Genomic DNA, 21,422 nt, shown 5'->3' with positions numbered 1-21,422 from the left:
CCCTCACAATATTAAATACATCACAGCAGACCCACTCAGCCTAGTGAGTGATAATAGAGTGATACAGTGTGGAAACAGGCCCTTCGGCCCAACTTGCCCACACTGGCCAACATGTCCCAGCTACACTGGTCCCACCTGCCCGCGTTTGGTTCATGTCCCTCCAAACGTGTCCTATCCATGGACCTGTCTAACTGCTTCTTAAATGTTGGGATAGTCCCAGCCTCCAATACACCCACCACCCATTGTGTGAAAATGTTACACCTCAGGGCTATTAAAAATCTTTTCCTTAAATGTCCTCTGGTCCTCGATCACCTACTCTGGGCAAGAGACTGCGCATCTATTCCTCTCATGATTTTATACACTGTAGTTGTAACTGAATACTGTAGTTGTAACTATCACGGACATTATTTAGACAGGAGACACAAGAGTCTACAGACACCAGAATCTTGGATCACGTACATAATTTGGGCTTTTTATACACCTTCTACAGTCCCTTCACCAGCATAGACACAAAATACTGGAATAACTCACTGTAACCACTGGAATAACAGTTGGTCAGCAGTATCTCTGTACGAAAGGTGACGTTTTGCCCACAGTCCATGCCTCCAGCAATCCCCATGCACAAACACGGTCCTACACACAGTAGGGACAATTTAACCGATGCTAATTAACCTACAACCGGTACGTCTTTGGCGTGTGGGAGTAAACATAGAAAGATGATAGAAACATAGAAACATAAACTGGAGCACCCGGAGAAAACCCACGCAGTCACAGGGAGAACATACTGATCATGGCTATCTCTTGAAAGCTCGCTCTTGAAAGCATCCACAAAACCGGCCTCCACCACCCTCTGAATTCGCAGAGAATTCCACAGACTCACAACCCTCTGTGTGAAAATGTTTAAGAAGGAACTGCAGATGCTGGAAAATCGAAGGTACACAAAAATGCTGGAGAAACTCAGCGGGTGCAGCAGCATCTAAGGAGCGAAGGAGATAGGCAATGTTTCGGCCCGAAACGCTGCCTATTTCCTTCGCTCCTTAGATGCTGCTGCACCCGCTGAGTTTCTCCAGCATTTTTGTGTACCTCTGTGTGAAAAAGTGTTTCCTCGTCTCCGTTCTAAATGGCCGACCTTAACTGTGTCTTAAACTGTGTGTGGCCCCTGGTTCCAGACTCCCCCAACCTGGGGAACATGTTTCCTGCCTCGAGCGTGTCCAAACCCTTATACAGGGTTGGAGAAACTCAGCGAGTGCAGCAGCATCTATGGAGCGAAGGAAATAGGCAACGTTTCGGGCCGAAACCTGAAGGGTTTTGGCCCGAAACGTTGACTATTTCCTTCGCTCCATAGATGCTGCTGCACCCGCTGAGTTTCTCCAGCATTTTTGTGTACCTTCGATTTTCCAGCATCTGCAGTTCCTTCTTAAACACCTTAAATAGGGTTAATATACAGGATTAAATATTCCAATTTGCACCTACTTTAAAATATTGCAATTTAAATTTACCCGACAGTCAAACATTCGAATATGCACATTAAAATATTAGCATTGATATAAATAACAGCAATTATTATAACCATAGATGTGTATTTGTACAGTATTGATATTAATAATTTGAATTCTAAAAATGCAATTTGTAAAAAATGCAACATGGTTTATTGCAGGTAGACAAAAATGCTGGAGAAACTCAGCTGGTGCAGCAGCATCTATGGAGTGAAGGAAATAGGTAACGTTTCGGGCTGAAACCCTTCTTCATGTTGATTTGAATATTAAAAATTCAGATTCAGATTCAGATTCAGATTCAATTTTAATTGTCATTGTCAGTGTACAGTACAGAGACAACGAAATGCATTTAGCATCTCCCTTGAAGAGCGACATAGCAAACGATTTGAATTTTAAAAAAATAAAAAATAAAAAAAATAATGTTTAATTGCACGTTTTTAGATGTTAAAATATCAATTTTACATGAATGCAAATGTTAAATTTAAGTGTTCACACAATTTGATCATTTAATTACATGGCCAATTGTAATTTATCGGATGTTTTAGGTGCCAGTGACGTTAATGTCGATTTATTGATCACTTGGGCAAGGAGGTCTCCCGGGCCCGGGTCGCGCGTCTACTCCAGCCCGAGGCTTCGCTTCGGGGCCTAGGTTGGGGGGGTGGGATTCAGGGCCCGTGGCCGGTCGGCGCGGCCCGGGGAGGGGGGGGGGAAGGAGCCGCGGTGTCGCCGTGGGGCTGAGACGGGGAGAGGGGGGAGGGTTGAGGGGGTTTCTAGATGGAGATGGAGCCGCCATCGCCGCCGCACTCACCTCCTGCCGCCCCCGCCGCCCGTTTCCAACACAAACCGGCGCCGCCGCTCCCCCAGCGCCCGCCCCCCCTCTCCCTCCCCGCCCCCCCCCCATTGGACCACCGACCCCTGATGGACGTCCACGCCGCCCAATCACCGTCCAGCGCCCGCCCCCTCCCTCAATCCGCCCCCCCATTGGCCGGACGACCCCTGATTGACGTCCACTCCGCCCCAATCACCGTCCATCGCCCGCCCCCCCCCTCCCCGCCCCCCCATTGGACCTCCGACCCCTGATGGACGTCCACTCCGCCCAATCACCGTCCTTCGCCCGCCCCCCTCCCTCTCCCCGCCCAACCATTGGCCGGCCGACCCCCTGATTGACGTCCACTCCGCCCAATCACCGTCCATCGCCCGCCCCCCTCCCTCAATCCGCCCCCCCCATTGGACGATCGACCCCTGATGGACGTCCACTCCGCCCAATCACCGTCCATCGCCCGCCCCCTCCGTCTTCCCGACCCCCCATTGGACCACCGACCCCTGATGGATGTCCACTCCCACCAATCACCATCCAGCGCCCGCCTCCTCCCACTCCCCGCCCCCCCATTGGACCGCCGACCCCTGATGGACGTCCACTCCGCCCAATCACCGTCCAGCGCCCGCCCCCTCCGTCCCCCCCGCCCCCCCATTGGACCACCCCTGATGGACGTCCACCTCGCCCAATCACCGTCCATCGCCCGCCCCCTCCCTCAATCCGCCCCCCCATTGGACCACCGATCCCTGATGGACGTCCACTCCGCCCACTCACCATCCAGCGCCGCCCGCCTCCTCCCTCTTCCCGACCCCCCATTGGACCACCGACCCCTGATGGATGTCCACTCCGCCCAATCACCGTCCAGCTTCAGTTCCCTCTTAAACACCGTCCAGCGCCCGCCTCCTCCCTCTCCCCGCCCCCCCATTGGACCACCGACCCCTGATGGACGTCCACTCCGCCCAATCACCATCCAGCGCCCGCCCCCTCCGTCTCCCCGCCCCCCCATTGGACCACCGACCCCTGATTGACGTCCACTCCGCCCAATCACCATCCAGCGCCCGCCCCCTCCCTCAACACGCCCCCCCATTGGACGATCGACCCCTGATGGACGTCCACTCCGCCCACTCACCATCCAGCGCCCGCCCCCTCCCTCTCCCCGCCCCCCCATTGGACCACCGACCCCTGATGGACGTCCACTCCGCCCAATCACCGTCCAGCGCCCGCCTCCTCCCTCAATCCGCCCCCCCATTGGACCACCGACCCCTGATGGACGTCCGCTCCGCCCACTCACCATCCAACGCCCGCCCTCTCCCCGACTGATCGGCGTGACGTTCAACCAATAGAACAGCATCTGGGAAGGTCCCGCCTCCTACCCCCGCTCTGATAGGACGGGGTGCGTGACGGACGGTCGTATTGACCAATGCCATTAACGGAGCAAGATATCCCGCTCCCATCCCGGTGAATGGCCCGGCCCCACCCGGAACCCCGCCCTTCCGCTCTCCCCATTGGCCCACCGACCCCTGATGGACGGCCGCTCCGCCCATTCACCGTCCAGCGCCCGCCCTCTCCCCGACTGATTGGCGTCAATCTCAACCAATGGAAGAACATCTGGGAAAGTCCCGCCCCCTGGTGCCGCTCTGATAGGACGGGGTGGCTGACGGACGGTCGTGCGGACCAATGGGATTTACGAGAAATCCCGGTGAACGGCTCGGCCCCGCCCTTCCGCTCTCCCCATTGGCCGACCGAACCTAATTGACGGCGGATCAATCCAATCATCATCCAGTGCTCGCCCTCCCGTGGTTAATGGACGAATGGGATTGGAGCCTGGAGGAGACCCGCCCACCAGCGCCATTCTGATAGGGCAGCCGTGATCACTGACAAGCGTGCGGGCCAATCAGACGTCCAGATGCAGAAAGACCCGCCCCCCGACAGTGGGCGGGATCTCAGATGGCGGGTGATTGACGTGAGGATCAGCCAATTGCCTGGTGCAAACTAATAATGGCCCCCCCCACTTCATCAGTAAAGTAGAGGATGATTCACAACCTGGGCTTTTAATGGGCTCCAACTAGGCCACAGGCTCCAAGTAGGCCGCAGGCCGCCACAGGCTCCAGGCCGCAGGCTCCAGTAGGCCGCAGGCTCCAACTAGGCCGCAGGCTCCAGTAGGCCGCAGGCTCCAACTAGGCCGCAGGCTCCAGTAGGCCGCAGGCTCCAGTAGGCCGCAGGCTCCAACTAGGCCGCAGGCTCCAACTAGGCCACAGGCTAGGCCGCAGGCTCCAACTAGGCCGCAGGCTCCAGTAGGCCGCAGGCTCCAGTAGGCCGCAGGCTAGGCCGCAGGCTCCAACTAGGCCGCAGGCTCCAACTAGGCCGCAGGCTCCCAGTAGGCCGCAGGCTCCAACAAGGCCGTAGGCTCCCAGTAGGCCGCAGGCTCCAGTAGGCCGCAGGCTCCAGTAGGCCGCAGGCTCCAACTAGGCCGCAGGCTCCAACTAGGCCGCAGGCTCCAGTAGGCCGCAGGCTCCAACTAGGCCGCAGGCTCCCAGTAGGCCGCAGGCTCCAACTAGGCCGCAGCCTCCAGTAGGCCGCAAGCTCCAACTAGGCCGCAGGCTCCAGTAGGCCGCAGGCTCCCAGTAGGCCGCAGGCTCCAGTAGACCGCAGGCTCCAGTAGGCTGCAGGCTCCAACTAGGCCACAGGCTCCCAGTAGGCCGCAGGCTCCAACTAGGCCGCAGGCTCCAGTAGGCCGCAGGCTCCAGTAGGCCGCAGGCTCCAACTAGGCCGCAGGCTCCAACTAGGCCGCAGGCTCCAGTAGGCCGCAGGCTCCAACTAGGCCGCAGTCTCCTCGGTGACTGCCAATCACCCCCCCCCCCCCCCCCGGACACTTATTATTTTTTTTATTCAAATCGTTTGCTATGTCACTCTTCCAGGGAGATGCTAAATGCATTTCGTTGTCTCTGTACTGTACACTGACAATGACAATTAAAATTGAATCTGAATCTGAATCTGAGGCTCCAGTAGGCCAAATTGGCCCAAAGAGCAGGATGCAGGAACAGAGGCGTCTAGTTTGGTTTAGAGATACAGCGCGGAAACAGGCCCTTCGGCCCACCGAGTCCGTGCCGACCCACGCACACACACACACTAGGCACAATTTTACAGAAGCCAATTAACCTACAAACCTGAACGACTTTGGAGTGCGAGAGGAAACCGGAGCACCCGGACAAAACCCACACGGGCCACGGGGAGAGTGTACAACATAGAACGTCTGAGGAAGGATAGACATAGAAACATAGAAATTAGGTGCAGGAGTAGGCCATTCGGCCCTTCGAGCCTGCACCGCCATTCAATATGATCATGGCTGATCATCCAACTCAGTATCCCATCCCTGCCTTCTCTCCATACCCTCTGATCCCTTTAGCCACAAGGGCCACATCCAACTCCATCTTAAATATAGCCAATGAACTGGCCTCAACTACCCTCTGTGGCAGAGAGTTCCAGAGATTCACCACTCTCTGTGTGAAAAAAGTTCTCCTCATCTCGGTTTTGGATTTCCCCTTTATCCTTAAGCTGTGACCCCTTGTCCTGGAGCACATCGAGGAACAAATCTTCCTGCATCTAGCCTGTCCAACCCCTTAAGAATTTTGTAAGTTTCTATAAGATCCCCTCTCAATCTTCTAAATTCTAGAGAGTATAAACCAAATGCATATTGAATGCATTTCGTTGTCTCTGTACTGTACAGACAATGACAATTAAATTTGAATCTGAATCTGAATCTGAATGACGGCAGCATCTCTGGGGAGAAGGAATGGGTGACGTTTCGGGTCGAAACCCCTTGAGGTCTATCTTTCGTTTAAACCAGCATCTGCAGTTCCTTCGTCCATAAGGAGTCGTCGTGTGAAGTGCTCTTCAGATAGCAAACACATTTTGATTCAAGTTTTATATTTTAATGCTGCTTTTATTCATTTTGAGGGGGTAATTTAAAAAAAACACACAAACACACAAAAAAGAGTATTGAAGGCAAAAAGAGTAAGTTTAGATCCTAATTTAAGTGACATTATAGCAAAGGCAGAATGATTCCATTTCCCCTGGGCTGAGGTATTTTGGCATCACAGGGCAAGAGTGAAGCTGTTGAAATTGGGCTGGACATTTTCAAACGGCAAGCTTGCCTCTGTCCGTGAGAGTCACGTGCCCGTGGATCTCCGCAGCAGAGGAGAGACCTGCACCCCATCCGCTGCCAGCTGTGACACACTGCCCCTCCTCGCTGTCCACCATTTAAGTATCCGGCTTATGTTATAGTCTGCGCACTGAGACACATACTGTGGCCGCTTTAAATGCTTTGTAGCCCCCAGCGCTGGCTGGTGTACAATTGGAAATAAACTGCACACACGGGTATATACATACACATGCGCGCGCAAAGATATATATGTGCGCACACACACACATATATATATATATGCGCACGCACCCACACACATATATAGTCGCACACACATATATCTACGCGCACACACATATATCTACGCGCACACACACGCACATATCTACACGCACACACACACACATATATCTACGCGCACACACATATACACGCGCACACATATATACACGCGCACACACACACATATATACACGCGCACACACACACACACACATATATCTACGCGCACACACATATACACACACGCGCACACACACGCACACATATACACACGCGCACACACATATATACGCGCACGCAGATATAGTCGCACGCGCACACACACGTACGCGCACACACACATATATATACGCGCACACATATACGCGCGCGCACACATATACGTGCACGCACCCACACAGTCACACGCACACATATATACGCACATATATACGCGCACGCACACAGTCGCACTCACACACCCACATATATATACGCGCGCGCACGCACACACAAACATAAACGGCCACATATATATATATATATATGCGCACACAAAAAACGCGAACACCCACACACAAACATGCGCCCACATACACACAAGGATACACATACACACACATACAAGGGCACACACACACACACACACAGAGAAATACAAGTTTCAGAAACCGATGCAGATAATGAAGATAGGAGTAATATGTACAAGCACCGACATTATCAAGGTGTAGTGATTCTAGCAAATATCTGGGTGAGAGTTCACCACACTCCATTGTTGCATGTTTTTGTACCGTTATACTGGAGAACATGGTTTACCTCGGGCCTGTGTAAGGGTCTAAACAGCATCACCCCTGGTCACAAAGGCCCTTTCCTGATCATCCAAAGCCTCCATACCTTGGGCTTGTTCCCTCCTGAGCTGCTGCAGCCTCACGCCGGGGGTAAGATGGCCCTTTGAGCTCCTCAGGCCAGCGCCCACGTCCACACCAGCTCAGGGTTTGGCGCTTATCTCACGATTGGATCAAATCCGCCCAAGGCAAGGCTCGGTGTGTGGCAACGAGAGGAGGGCACACAGGGAGCCGAGCTCCTTCCTACACGGACAGAGCCTTTCTCTTCATTCACCGAGAGCCTCTATAATCATTCACAGTGTTCTGATCAAACTAGACTCTAGCTGGGAGCTCAAGAGGGGACAGTCTAGACACTGCTGCTCCTTCAAAACGTAAAACTTGGTCATTAAAATCTCGACACTCTGATTAAAAAAAAGCAAGGCACCATGAATTGAAGGCAGTTGATTTAAGTCGTCAGCAGTGAATTAGATTGTTTCCCTTTTTTATCTGCTGATCATTTCATAGATATTGGAGGGGGATTTCTCTTGTGATGAATGATAGAATAGACACAGAGTGATGGAGTAACTCAGCGGGTCCGGCAGCATCTGTGGAGAACATGGATAGGTGACGTTTCACAGAGTGCTGGAGTAACTCAGCGGGTCAGGCAGCATCTGTGGAGAACATGGATAGGTGACGTTTCACAGAGTGCTGGAGTAACTCAGCGGGTCAGGCAGCATCTGTGGAGAACATGGATAGGTGACGTTTCACAGAGTGCTGGAGTAACTCAGCGGGTCAGGCAGCATCTATGGAGCTAAGGAAATAGGCAACGTTTCGGGCCGAAACCCATAAGGGTTTCGGCCCGAAACGTTGCCTATTTCCAGAAGGATTTCGGCCCGAAACGTTGCCTATTTCCTTAGCTCCATAGATGCTGCTGCACCATAACTGAGTGGGTCAGGCAGCATCTGTGAAGAACATGGATCGGTGACATTTCGGGTTAGGACCCCTCTCCAGTGATGCTGCCTCGCCCGCTGAATTACTCCAGCGCTTTGTGTCTATTTGGTGGGGGGGGGGGGGGGGGGGGGGGGGGGGAGGGGGGGTGGACCTGTCACCGTGAGGACCACAGGTGACATATTCGGCCCATCGAGAAGGAAAAGCATTCTCACCCTCTGCGTGAAGGTGGATTCTGAGACTCAAGGTCCAGCTTTGGTAAAGAGCTTGATTGCGTGAAATTTGAACAAGGACATGATTCTGGATTCCTTACTCCTGGCTAAAGGAGTCCAAAGTAGATCCGAAGCGTATAATATATTAAATATATAAGTGGGCAAGGGCTGACTCGTGCAGCCGTGGGCTAATCTACCATGCTAGGATCCTAGTGCAAGTCGTGTCTGCACAGCAGAAGCACGTGGCTGGTTACATGTTGCGGACTCCTCATTTCTTGAAGAACTTCTTGTTGAGCAGGAAGATCAGAAGGTTGACGTTGACCTTGGCCTTGTCGAACATCTTCATCACGGCCACTCCCTCGTACTGAAGCTGCAGGAGGTCCTGGGGAGAGAGCGGCAGAGAATCTGAGCCCAGGCCCCCTCAGCACCAACCAAACAACTCATTCAGGGCCCACACATTCCGCCTTCCGCAGAGACCGTTCCCTCCGCAACGGAAACTCCGCATTGGAGGCACGGTAGCGCAGCGGGTAGAGCTGCTGCCTCACAGCCGGGTTCCATCCCAACTATGGGTGCTCTCTGCGTGGAGCAAATGTAAACATTCTCTCTTGCAGGATAGTGTTAGTGTGCGGGGATCGCTGGTCAGCACAGACCCAGTGGGCCGAAAGGCCTGTTTTCGCTCTGTCTATCCTAACTAAACTAAACTACAATCGAGTGTATAGATACACAACAAAGGAATAATGTTTAGTGCAAGGTAAAGTCAGTAAAGTCGGATCAAAGGTCGCCTGATAATAGTTCAGAACCAGTCTCTGGTTGCGCTAGGACGGTTCAGTTGCATGATAATAGCGGGGAAGAAACTCTCCCTGAATCTGGAGGTGCACATTTTCACATTGAGTGGACCGAAGGGCCTGTTTCTGCACTGTATCTCTAAACTAAACATGTGCCAATCATTGAACCATCAAGATGCCAACACTCCCCAAGGGATGTTACAGAGAAAGGTTGAACAAGTTAGGTCTTTATTCTTTGGAGCGCAGAAGGTTAAGGGGGGGGACTTGATAGAGGTTTTTAAAATGATGAGAGGGATAGACAGAGTTGACGGGGAAAAGCTTTTCCCACTGAGAGTAGGGAAGATTCAAACAAGGGGACATGACATGAGAATTAAGGGACTGAAGTTTAGGGGTAACATGAGGGGGAACTTCTTTACTCAGAGAGTGGTGGCTGTGTGTGGAATGAGCTTCCAGTGAAGGTGGTGGAGGCAGGTTCGTTTTTATCATTTAAAAATAAATTGGATAGTTATATGGACGGGAAGGGAATGGAAGGTTATGGTCTGAGCGCAGGTATATGGGACTAGGGGAGAATAAGTGTTCGGCACGGACTAGAAGGGTCGAGATGGCCTGTTTCCGTGCTCTAATTGTTATATGGTTAAGGATGTGCTGGCTCTGGAGAGGGTTTACGAGAATGATTCCAGGAATGAGTGCGTTAACCTATGATGAGCGTTTGTCGGCACTGGGCATGTACTCGCTGGAGTTTAGAAGGATGAGGGGGAGACCTCATTGAAACTTACAGAATAGTGAAAGGCCTGGATAGAGTTGATGTGGAGAGGATGTTTCCACTGGTGAGAGAGCCTAGGACCAGAGGGCACAGCCTCAGAATTAAAGGGCGCTCTTTTAGAAAGGAGGCGAGGAGGAATGTCTTTAATCAGAGGGTGGTGAATCTGTGGAACTCATTGCCACAGAGGCCTGGGAGGCCACAAGTCAGTGGATATTTTTAAGGCAGAGATAGACAAATTCTTGATTAGAACAGGTGTCAAGGGTTATGGGGAGAAGGCAGGAGAATGGGATTAGGAGGTAGATCAGCCATGATTGAATGGCAGAGTAGACTCGATGGGCCGAATGGTCTCATTCTACTCCTATAGCTTGTCAACTTGTGAAGTGAACTATCCTATCACCAAGTAGAGAGTGGTCCTGAGCTACTATCTCCCTAAAGTAATTGGAGACCTTTGAACTATGTGTAAATGGGACTTTATCAGACATCGTCTTGCAGTAAATGTTGTTCCCTTTACCCTTTATCTGTGAAATATGGACGGCTTGATTGTAATAATGTGTAGTCATAGACTCACACAGCACGAAAACAGGCCCTTCGGCCCAACTTGCCCAAGCACACTAGTTCTAAGTTGATGGGCCGAACAGCCTGATTCTACTCGTACAACTCGCGCGTGGATCTTACCTGATACTTCAGCTGAAACTTCTCCATGTCCACGCCCATGAAGCGAGCCCGTACCTCAAACGTCCCCACCTGCTCGCTCTGCACGATGTCAAAGATCACGTTCCTGAACCTGGGGAGAGACAGCGGATAATCGGTGGGGCCACGGTCAGTAGCGGCGATGGAGAGAAGGGAAACCGCCCAAAACAATCAGAATTCAGAGTCGTAGAGTGAAACAGCACGGGTACATGCCCATCGGCCCAACTTGCCCGCACCAACCAACATGTCCCAGCTACACTGGTCCCACCTGCCGACAGGTCAAGGGGACATTGGTCAAGGAAATGTAGAAATGTAGAATTGGCCGAGAGGAAGGTGACGAGTCATAGCATCCGTAATATTTAATCAGCAGGACAGTAGAACTAGTGGGAGAACTGGGATGGGGGAAGGATGGAGAGAGAGGGAAAGCAAGGGCTACTTGAAGTTAGAGAAGTCAATGTTCACACCGCTGGGGTGTAAACTACCCAGGGCAAAATATGAGGTGTTGTTCCTCCAATTTGCGCTGGGCCTCACTCTGACAATGGAGGAGGCCCAGGACAGAACGGTCAGTGTGGGAATGGGAGGGGGAGTCGAAGTGCTGAGCAACCGGGAGATCAGGTAGGTTTAGGCGGGCTGAGCGGAGGTGTTGGGCGAAACGATCGCCGAGCCTGCGCTTGGTCTTGCTGATGTACAGGAGCTCTGGAACAGTAGATGAGGTTGGAGGAGGAAATTGAAAGGAGATGTTGGGGATGGTCCAAGTGAATTTGAGTGCAGGATGGAAATTAGTGGTGACGTGGATGAGTTCTGCATGGGTGCAGGAGGTAGGCCCCCATGCATCAAGGTCAGCAACTTACTGGCTGGTGGGCAGATCCTCGATGGCCAGCAGCACCCCCTTCTCTTGCAGCCGGGCCGCTGTGTAGTTGAGACTCAGGGCTTTGTTCTTTCTCCCCTTGGCCTCAGCGGGCTTCTTCCCGGGGCCCCTGTAAAGATCACACACCAGATATCAGACGCATAACAGCACTCAGAAGTGAACCAATGTAGAGTATAAAATCATGAGAGGCACATAGTCTCCAGCCCAGAACAGGTGAATCTAGGACAGAGGTTTAAGGAAAAGCTGGGATGGGGGGGGGGGGGGAGGATTTAATGGGAATCTGAGGGGTAACTTTTTCACTTAAAGGTGTATGGAACGAGCTGCCAGAGGAGGTAGTTGAGGCAGGGACTATCCCAACGTTTAAGGGACAGCTAGTCAGGTACATGGATAGGACAGGTGTTGAGGGACACCTGGAGTATTGCGTACAGTTTTGGTCTCCAAATCTGAGGAAGGACATTATTGCCATAGAGGGAGTGCAGAGACGGGCACCAGACTGATTCCTGGGATGTCAGGACTGTCTTCACTCCAAGACTGGATAGACTTGGCCTTTATACTCTAGAATTTAGAAGATTGAGAGGGGATCTTATAGAAACTTACAAAATGTTAACCAACGGACAGGCTAGATGCAGGAAGATTGTTCCCGATGTTAGGGAAGTCCAGGACAAGGGGTCACAGCTTAAGGATAAGGGGGAAGGGAAATCCTTTAAAACTGAGATGAGAAGAACTTTTTTCACGCAGAGAGTGGTGAATCTCTGGAACTCTCTGCCACAGAGGGTAGTTGAGGCCAGTTCATTGGCTATATTTAAGAGGGAGTTAGATGTGGCCCTGGTGGCTAAGGGGATCAGGGGGTATGGAGAGAAGGCAGGTACGGGATACTGAGTTGGATGATCAGCCAGGATCATATTGAATGGCGGTGCAGGCTCGAAGGGCCGAATGGCCTACTCCTGCACCTAATTTCTATGTTTCTATGTTTCTATGTTTCTATGACAGGATTGGAGGGATATGGACCAAACGCAGGCAGGTGGGACTTGTGTAGCTGGGACATGTTGGGCAAGTGTGGGCAAGTCTGGCCGATGGGCCTGTTCCCACACTGTGTCACTCCATGACATTCCTTGGCCTGTGGGCTACAACTGGATCCATCACGCCCATCATTCTGCTTAGATTGCTCGTTTGTTCCACCAACGCTGTGACTCACATCGCCTTGGCTGTCAGGTTGTCCAGGCAGGTCTTGATGTACTGGTTGTAGTAGTCGATCTGCTCCTCGAAGAAGGCGGTCTTGGAGCTGATCCCACGCAGCGTCTGCTTCAGCTTGCTCAGCTCCGTCTTGCGCTGTTGCCGGTAACGGCGGTGATTCTGGATGTCCTGCGGCACGGGAGAGGGCAAAGGGCAGAGAGTGAGGGCGGCAGAGGGCACGTGGAGAACGGCAGGGGAATGGGGTTAGGAGGGAGAGATAGACCAGCCGTGATTGAAAGGTGGAGTAGACATGATGGACCGAATGGCCTTATTCTGCTCCTAGAACATATGACCTTATGATGAGAGGGGTTTTGAGGCAAGAATGCCCCTGCCTTCAAGTGTGTGTGTGTGTGTCTGTCTGTGTGTGTGTGTGTGTGTCTGTGTGTGTGTCTGCGTGTGTGTGTGTGTCTGTGTATGCGTGTGTCTGTGTGCGTGTCCGTGTCTGTGTCCGTGTGTGTGTCCGTGTGTGTGTCTGTGTGTGTGTGTGTGTGTGTGTGTGTGTGTCTGTGTCATGCGTGTGTGTGTGTGCCATGCGTGTCTCTGTCTGTGCGTCTGTATGTGTCCGTGTGTGTGTGTGTCCCCGTGTGTGTATGTGTGTCCGTGTGTATCTCTGTGCGTCTCTGTGTCTGTGTGTGTGTGCCCATGCGTGTCTGTGTCTGTCTGTGTGTGTCCGTGTGTCTGTGCGTCTCTGTGTCCGTGTGTGCCCATGCGTGCCTGTGTCTGTGTGTGTCCGTGTGTGTGTGTGTGTGTGTGTGTCCGTGTGTGTGTGTGCGCGCCCGTGTTCGATACAGTGTACGGGGATCGCTGGTCGGCACAGACTTGATGGGCTGAAGGGCCTTTTCCGCACTGTATCTCTAAACCAGACATGAACATGGGGAGGGAAGGGCCGTGGTCTCACCCTGGCGATCTCATTGATCAGCTCCTGGTGGTGATTGGCGGTGGACACAACCCCCGCGGCCTCCAGCTTCCGCAGGCTTCGGACGATTCTCCTCTTCTTCTCATCGATAGGAAGCTTGTTGTCGAGGAGCAAGGACCGGTTCCCCTTCATCTTGTCCGGGGTGCGTGCGTCTCGTATCGCTCGCTTGTGGACCATGCGCTGATGGTCTGCCACCTAGACAGGGGGCCGGGAATTAGACAAGCAGGGTCACTGTGCACATCAGCTACAGACCATAGATGCTCGGTACAAAGCAGACTGCCGCAGTGCATTAGATAGCACCTCTGCCCAAGACCACAATACATTTCAGAGCCAGAGATGTCAAGCTGGAAAGGGTACAGAGAAGATTAACGAGGATGTTGCCGGGACTAGAAGGACTGAGCTACAGGGAGAGGTTGGGACTCTATTCCTTGGAGCGCAGGAGGATGAGGGGTGATCTTATAGAGGTGTATAAAATAATGAGAGGAGTAGATCGGATAGACGCAGAGTCTCTTGCCCAGAGTAGGGGAATCGAGGACCAGAGGACATTGGTTTAAGGTGAAGGCGAAAGGATTCAATTGGGATCTGAGGGGTAACTTTTTCTACACAAAGGGTGGTGGGTGTATGGAACAAGCTGCCAGAGGAGGTAGTTGAGGCTGGGACTATCCCAACGTTTAAGTCAAGTCAAGTCAAGTTTATTTACATAGCACATTTAAAAAACAACTCTCGTTGGCCAAAGTGCTTTATATTTGTTATAAGAATAGTATAGACAAACAAACTACATACATATATACATATAGCCCTCGCTCAGTGGACGTCAGGAAAGGCTCAGGAGTATAGATAAGATTTTAGTCTTGACTTAAAGGAGTCGATGGAGGGGGCAGTTCTGATGCTGTTCCACAGTCTAGGAGCTGCAACCGCAAAGGTGCAGTCGCCCCTAAGCTTATGCCTAGTTTAAGAAACAGTTAGACAGGTACATGGATAGGACAGGTTTGGAGGGATATGGACCAAGCGCAGACAGGTGGGACTGGTGTAGCTGGGACATGTTGGCCGGTGTGGGAAAGTGGGGCAGAGGGACCCGTTTCCATGCTGACTGATCACTCTGTGACACTGTGTAGCCCAGTCCGTTACACACAGACCACACTCCCCACCACTGTAGCCCAGTCCTTCACACACAGATCACACTCCCCACCACTGTAGCCCAGTCCATCTCACACACAGACCACACTCCCCACCACTGTAGCCCAGTCCGTTACACACAGACCGCTCCCCACCACTGTAGCCCAGTCCGTCACCCAGACCACACTCCCCACCAATGTAGCCCAGTCCCACACACAGACCACACTCCCCACCGCTGTAGCCCAGTCCCACACACAGACCACACTCCCCACCACTGTAGCCCAGTCCCACACACAGACCACACGCCCCACCACTGTAGCCCAGTCCTTCACACACAGATCACACTCCCCCCCGCTGTAGCCCAGTCCATCTCACACACAGACCACACTCCCCACCACTGTAGCCCAGTCCATCACACACAGACCACACTCCCCACCACTGTAGCCCAGTCCCACACACAGACCACACTCCCCACCAATGTAGCCCAGTCCATCACACACACAGACCACACTCCCCACCACTGTAGCCCAGTCCCACACACAGACCACGCTCCCCACCACTGTAGCCCAGTCCCACACACAGACCACACTCCCCACCACTGTAGCCCAGTCCATCACACACACACACCACACTCCCCACCACTGTAGACGTAGCCCAGTCCCACACACAGACCACACTCCCCACCACTGTAGCCCAGTCCATCTCACACACAGACCACACTCCCCACCACTGTAGCCCAGTCCCACACACAGACCACACTCCCCACCACTGTAGCCCAGTCCATCACAGACCACACTCCCCACCACAGTAGCCCAGTCCCACACACAGACCACACTCCCCACCACTGTAGCCCAGTCCATCACAGACCACACTCCCCACCACAGTAGCCCAGTCCCACACACACAGACCACACTCCCCACCACTGTAGCCCAGTCCATCACAGACCCAGACCACACTCCCCACCACTGTAGCCCAGTCCCACACACAGACCACACTCCCCACCACTGTGTAGCCCAGTCCCACACACAGACCACACTCCCCACCACTGTAGCCCAGTCCCACACACAGACCACACTCCCCACCGCTGTAGCCCAGTCCGTTACACACACAGACCACACTCCCCACCACTGTAGCCCAGTCCCACACACAGACCACACTCCCCACCACTGTAGCCCAGTCCATCACACACAGACCACACTCCCCACCACTGTAGCCCAGTCCCACACACACAGACCACACTCCCCACCACTGTAGCCCAGTCCCACACACAGACCACACTCCCCACCACTGTAGCCCAGTCCATCACACACAGACCACACTCCCCACCGCTGTAGCCAGTCCCACACACAGACCACACACTCCCCACCACAGCCCAGTCCCACACACAGACCACACTCCCCACCACTGTAGCCCAGTCCCACACACACAGACCACACTCCCCACCACTGTAGCCCAGTCCCACACACACAGACCACACTCCCCACCACTGTAGCCCAGTCCATCACACACAGACCACACTCCCCACCACTATAGCCCAGTCCACACACACAGACCACACTCCCCACCACTGTAGCCCAGTCCCACACACACAGACCACACTCCCCACCACTGTAGCCCAGTCCCACACACAGACCACACTCCCCACCACTGTAGCCCACTCCATCCCACCCACAGACCACACACCCCCCAACTGTAGCCCAGCCCCACACACAGACCACACTCCCCACCATGTAGCCCAGTCCCACACACACAGACCACACTCCCCACCACTGTAGCCCAGTCCCACACACACCACACTCCCCACCATTGTAGATGTAGCCCAGTCCATCACACAGACCACACTCCCCACCATTGTAGCCCAGTCCCACACAGACCACACTCCCCACCACTGTAGCCCAGTCCGTTACACACAGAGACCACACTCCCCACCACTGTAGCCCAGTCCCACACACAGACCACACTCCCCACCACTGTAGCCCAGTCCCACACACACAGACCACACTCCTCCCCACCACTGTAGCCCAGTCCCACACACACAGACCACACTCCCCACCACTGTAGCCCAGTCCCACACACACAGACCACACTCCCCACCACTGTAGCCCAGTCCCACACAGACCACACTCCCCACCACTGTAGCCCAGTCCGTCACCCAGACCACACTCCCCACCACTGTAGCCCAGTCCCACACACACAGACCACACTCCCCACCACTGTAGCCCAGTCCCACACACACAGACCACACTCCCCACCACTGTAGCCCAGTCCCACACACACAGACCACACTCCCCACCACTGTAGCCCAGTCCGTCACACACAGACCACACTCCCCACCACTGTAGCCCAGTCCCACACACAGACCACACTCCCCACCACTGTAGCCCAGTCCCACACACACACAGACCACACTCCCCACCATTGTAGATGTAGCCCAGTCCCACACACAGACCACACTCCCCACCATTGTAGATGTAGCCCAGTCCCACACACACACCACACTCCCACACCCCCCACCACTGTAGCCCAGTCCCACACACACACAGACCACACTCCCCACCACTGTAGCCCAGTCCATCACACACAGACCACACTCCCCACCACTGTAGCCCAGTCCCACACACAGACCACACTCCCCACCACTGTAGCCCAGTCCGTTACACACAGACCACACTCCCCACCACTGTAGCCCAGTCCGTTACACCCAGACCACACTCCCCACCCCTGTAGCCCAGTCCCACACACACAGACCACACTCCCCACCTATGTAGCCCAGTCCCACACACAGACCACACTCCCCACCACTGTAGCCCAAACCCACACACAGACCACACTCCCCACCACTGTAGCCCAGTCCCACACACACAGACCACACTCCCCACCACTGTAGCCCAGTCCCACACACAGACCACACACTCCCCACCACTGTAGCCCAGTCCGTTACACACAGACCACACTCCCCACCACTGTAGCCCAGTCCCACACAGACCACACTCCCCACCACTGTAGCCCAGTCCCACACACAGACCACACACTCCCCACCACTGTAGCCCAGTCCCACACACACAGACCACACTCCCCACCACTGTAGCCCAGTCCCACACACAGACCACACTCCCCACCGCTGTAGCCCATTCCCACACAGACCACACTCCCCACCACTGTAGCCACCACACACACCACACACAGACCACACTCCCCACCGCTGTAGCCCAGTCCCACACAGACCACACTCCCCACCACTGTAGCCCAGTCCCACACACAGACCACACTCCCCACCACCCAGTCCCACACACAGACCACACTCCCCACCATTGTAGATGTAGCCCAGTCCCACACACAGACCACACTCCCCACCATTGTAGATGTAGCCCAGTCCCACACACAGACCACACTCCCCACCACTGTAGCCCAGTCCCACACACAGACCACACTCCCCCACCACACTGTAGCCCAGTCCGTTACACACAGACCACACTCCCCACCACTGTAAACCCGGTCCCACACACAGACCACACTCCCCACCACTGTAGCCCAGTCCGTTACACACAGACCACACTCCCCACCACTGTAACCCAGTCCCCACACACAGACCACACTCCCCACCACTGTAACCCGGTCCCACACACACAGACCACACTCCCCACCACTGTAGCCCAGTCCATCACACACAGACCACACTCCCCACCACTGTAGCCCAGTCCATCACACAGACCACACTCCCCACCATTGTAGCCCAGTCCATCACACAGAGACCACACTCCCCACCATTGTAGCCCAGTCCATCACCCACAGACCACACTCCCCACCGCTGTAGCCCAGTCCCACACACAGACCACACTCCCCACCACTGTAGCCCAGTCCATCACCCACAGACCACACTCCCCACCACTGTAGCCCAGCCCATCACACAGACCACACTCCCCACCACTGTAGCCCAGTCCCACACACAGACCACACTCCCCACCACTGTAGCCCAGTCCCACACACACACAGAACACACTCCCCACCGCTGTCCCCCAGTCCCACACACAGACCGCACTCCCCGCCGCTGTAGCCCAGTCCCTCACACACAGACCACACTCCCCACCACTGTAGCCCAGTCCCATCACACACAGACCACACTCCCCACCACTGTAGCCCAGTCCATCACACACAGACCACACTCCCCACCATTGTAGCCCAGTCCCACACACACAGACCACACTCCCCACCACTGTAGCCCAGTCCCACACACAGACCACACTCCCCACCACTGTAGCCCAGTCCCACACACAGACCACACTCCCCACCACTGTAGCCCAGTCCTCCCCACCATTGGCCTTGTGTGAAAGGACAGAGTGGAGGGGGGGAGCTATAGGGACAGGCGTTGCATCTCCTGCGGTTACAGGGGAAGGTATCTGGGGGGGTCAGGCAGCATCTATGGCGGAGGAGAGGGGAGGAATTATTGACTGAATCAAAAACCTGCAGCATTTTCACCGGTATCATGGACAGCTCCCTTCCCCCACCCCCCCCGCGGAAGATGCCTGACCTGCTGAGTTGCTCGCTCACATTCATCCCATTTGTCTGCATTAGGATCATATCCTTCACTGCCTTGTCTATTCAAGTGTCTGGCTAAATGCCTCTTAAACGCAGTGATTGCATCTGATTCCATCATCTCTTCTGTCAGCCCGCTACAGATATAAACCACTCTGTGTGTGTGTGCGAAAAAAAAAAACATCCCTCTCAGATCCCCTTTAAAGCTCCTACCTTTCATCTTAAACCTGCACCCTGCTGGAAAGGGGCTCTGGCTATCCAACCTTAACCAATGCCGCTCATAATCTTACACGTTTCAATCAGGTCACCACTCAGCCCCCTTGGAAAATTAGCCCAGACTATCTGATCCCCTGAACACTTCATATTGGCAATATTTCATTTTCATGTTCGTTAAGTGGACTGTGTTTTAATTACGTTCGTAGGAGCAGAATTTCACACAGAGAGTGGTGAGTCTGTGGAATTCTCTGCCTCAGAGGGTGGAGGAGGCAGGTTCTCTGGATACTTTTAAGAGAGCTAGATGGGACTCTTAATGATAGCGGAGTCAGGGGATATGGGGAGAAGGCAGGAACGGGGTACTGATTGGGGTTGATCAGCCATGATCACATTGAATGGCGGTGCTGGCTGGAAGGGCCGAATGGCCTCTACTCCTGCACCTATTGTCTAATTAGGCCATTCGGCCCATACTTTGCCATTTGATCATGGCTGATCTATCTTTCCCTCTCAACCCCTTTCTCCTGCCTTCTCCCCATAACCTGGACTAAACAAGAACCTGTCAGTCCACACGTTAAAAATCTTTTACCCTGACTTGGCCTCCGCAGCCATCGGTGGAAATGAATCTCACAAATTCCTCTCGTGATTTTGTACACCTCTATACGATCACCCCACATCCTCCTGCACTCCAAGGAATAGAGTCCCAGCCTACTCAACCTCTGCCTGTAGCTCAGGCCCCTCGAGTCCCGGCAACATCCACGTAAAGAACACAGTGAGAGTGAGAGTGAGAGTGTGCGTGCGAGTGAGAGAGTGAGTGTGAGAGTGTGTGAGTGAGTGAGTGTGTGAGAGTGAGTGAGAGTGTGTGTGTGAGTGTGTGTGAGAGTGAGTGTGAGAGTGAGTGAGTGTGTGAGAGTGTGCTTGTGTGTGTGTGCGTGCGAGTGTGTGTGTGCGCGCGTGTGCGTGAGTGTGTGCGTGTGTGTGCGTGAGTGTGTGCACGTGTGCGTGCGAGTGTGTGCGTGCGAGTGTGTGCGCGTGTGTGTGTGTGAGTGTGCGTGCGAGTGTGTGCACGCGTGTGTGTGTGAGTGTGTGCGCGCGTGTGTGAGTGTGAATGTGTGCGTGAGTGTGTGCGCGCGTATGTGAGTGTGAGCGTGTGTGTGTGCGCGCGTGTGTGAGTGTGAATGTGTGCGTGAGTGTGTGCGCGCGTATGTGAGTGTGAGCGTGTGTGTGTGCGCGCGTGTGTGTGTGTGTGCGCGCGTGTGTGAGTGTGAGCGTGTGTGTGCGCGCGTGTGTGTGTGTGAGCGCGCGCGCTAGGACTGACAAGTGGGTCCATCCATCTTTCACCGTTCTCCATCACGACTCCTTCCTCATCCCTCTACTTGCCTGGTCTGTTGAGGCTGATGTTTGCAGTATCTCCGTCAGCGAGTCTCCACTTTGGGATCGGATCACATCCACAATCAGTTGCTTTGTGCTTGAAAATAAAAGACAGAATGGAGAAGATGAATGCAAATCCTTGCCAGCTTTACCCGTGTTTGCCTTCATCGGTCGAGGCGTTGAGCATGTGAGTCAGGGAGTCTGTGCAACTACACACATTTGGAGTGATGCACGC

General features: G+C 53.9%; 2 protein-coding genes across 2 annotated transcripts in view; both read right to left on the bottom strand.

Annotated features, from left to right (window-relative positions):
- The window catches only part of gatad2b (GATA zinc finger domain containing 2B), a 57,949-nt gene extending 55,580 nt beyond the window's left edge, over positions 1-2,369 (bottom strand). Inside the window, exon 1 of the mRNA XM_055665664.1 lies at positions 2,305-2,369. The gene's annotated coding sequence lies outside the window, so the exon portion shown is untranslated. The remainder of the gene's footprint in view (positions 1-2,304) is intronic.
- Positions 2,370-8,639: 6,270 nt separating this feature from the next.
- Positions 8,640-21,422, bottom strand: part of iqgap3 (IQ motif containing GTPase activating protein 3) — a 77,936-nt gene continuing 65,153 nt past the window's right edge. The window contains exons 33-38 of the mRNA XM_055665657.1: positions 21,197-21,284; positions 13,940-14,152; positions 13,004-13,170; positions 11,792-11,917; positions 10,926-11,034; positions 8,640-9,084 (exon numbers count right to left, since the gene is read on the bottom strand). Coding sequence (XP_055521632.1) covers positions 8,971-9,084; positions 10,926-11,034; positions 11,792-11,917; positions 13,004-13,170; positions 13,940-14,152; positions 21,197-21,284 — 817 coding nt within the window. The 3' untranslated portion in view covers positions 8,640-8,970. The remainder of the gene's footprint in view (positions 9,085-10,925; positions 11,035-11,791; positions 11,918-13,003; positions 13,171-13,939; positions 14,153-21,196; positions 21,285-21,422) is intronic.

This window comes from Leucoraja erinacea, unplaced genomic scaffold, assembly GCF_028641065.1.
Source record: "Leucoraja erinacea ecotype New England unplaced genomic scaffold, Leri_hhj_1 Leri_140S, whole genome shotgun sequence".
Taxonomy (NCBI): Eukaryota; Metazoa; Chordata; class Chondrichthyes; order Rajiformes; family Rajidae; genus Leucoraja; species Leucoraja erinaceus.
The sequence above is the reverse complement of the archived record's forward strand: the minus strand, read 5'-3'. Positions and strand labels throughout refer to the sequence as shown.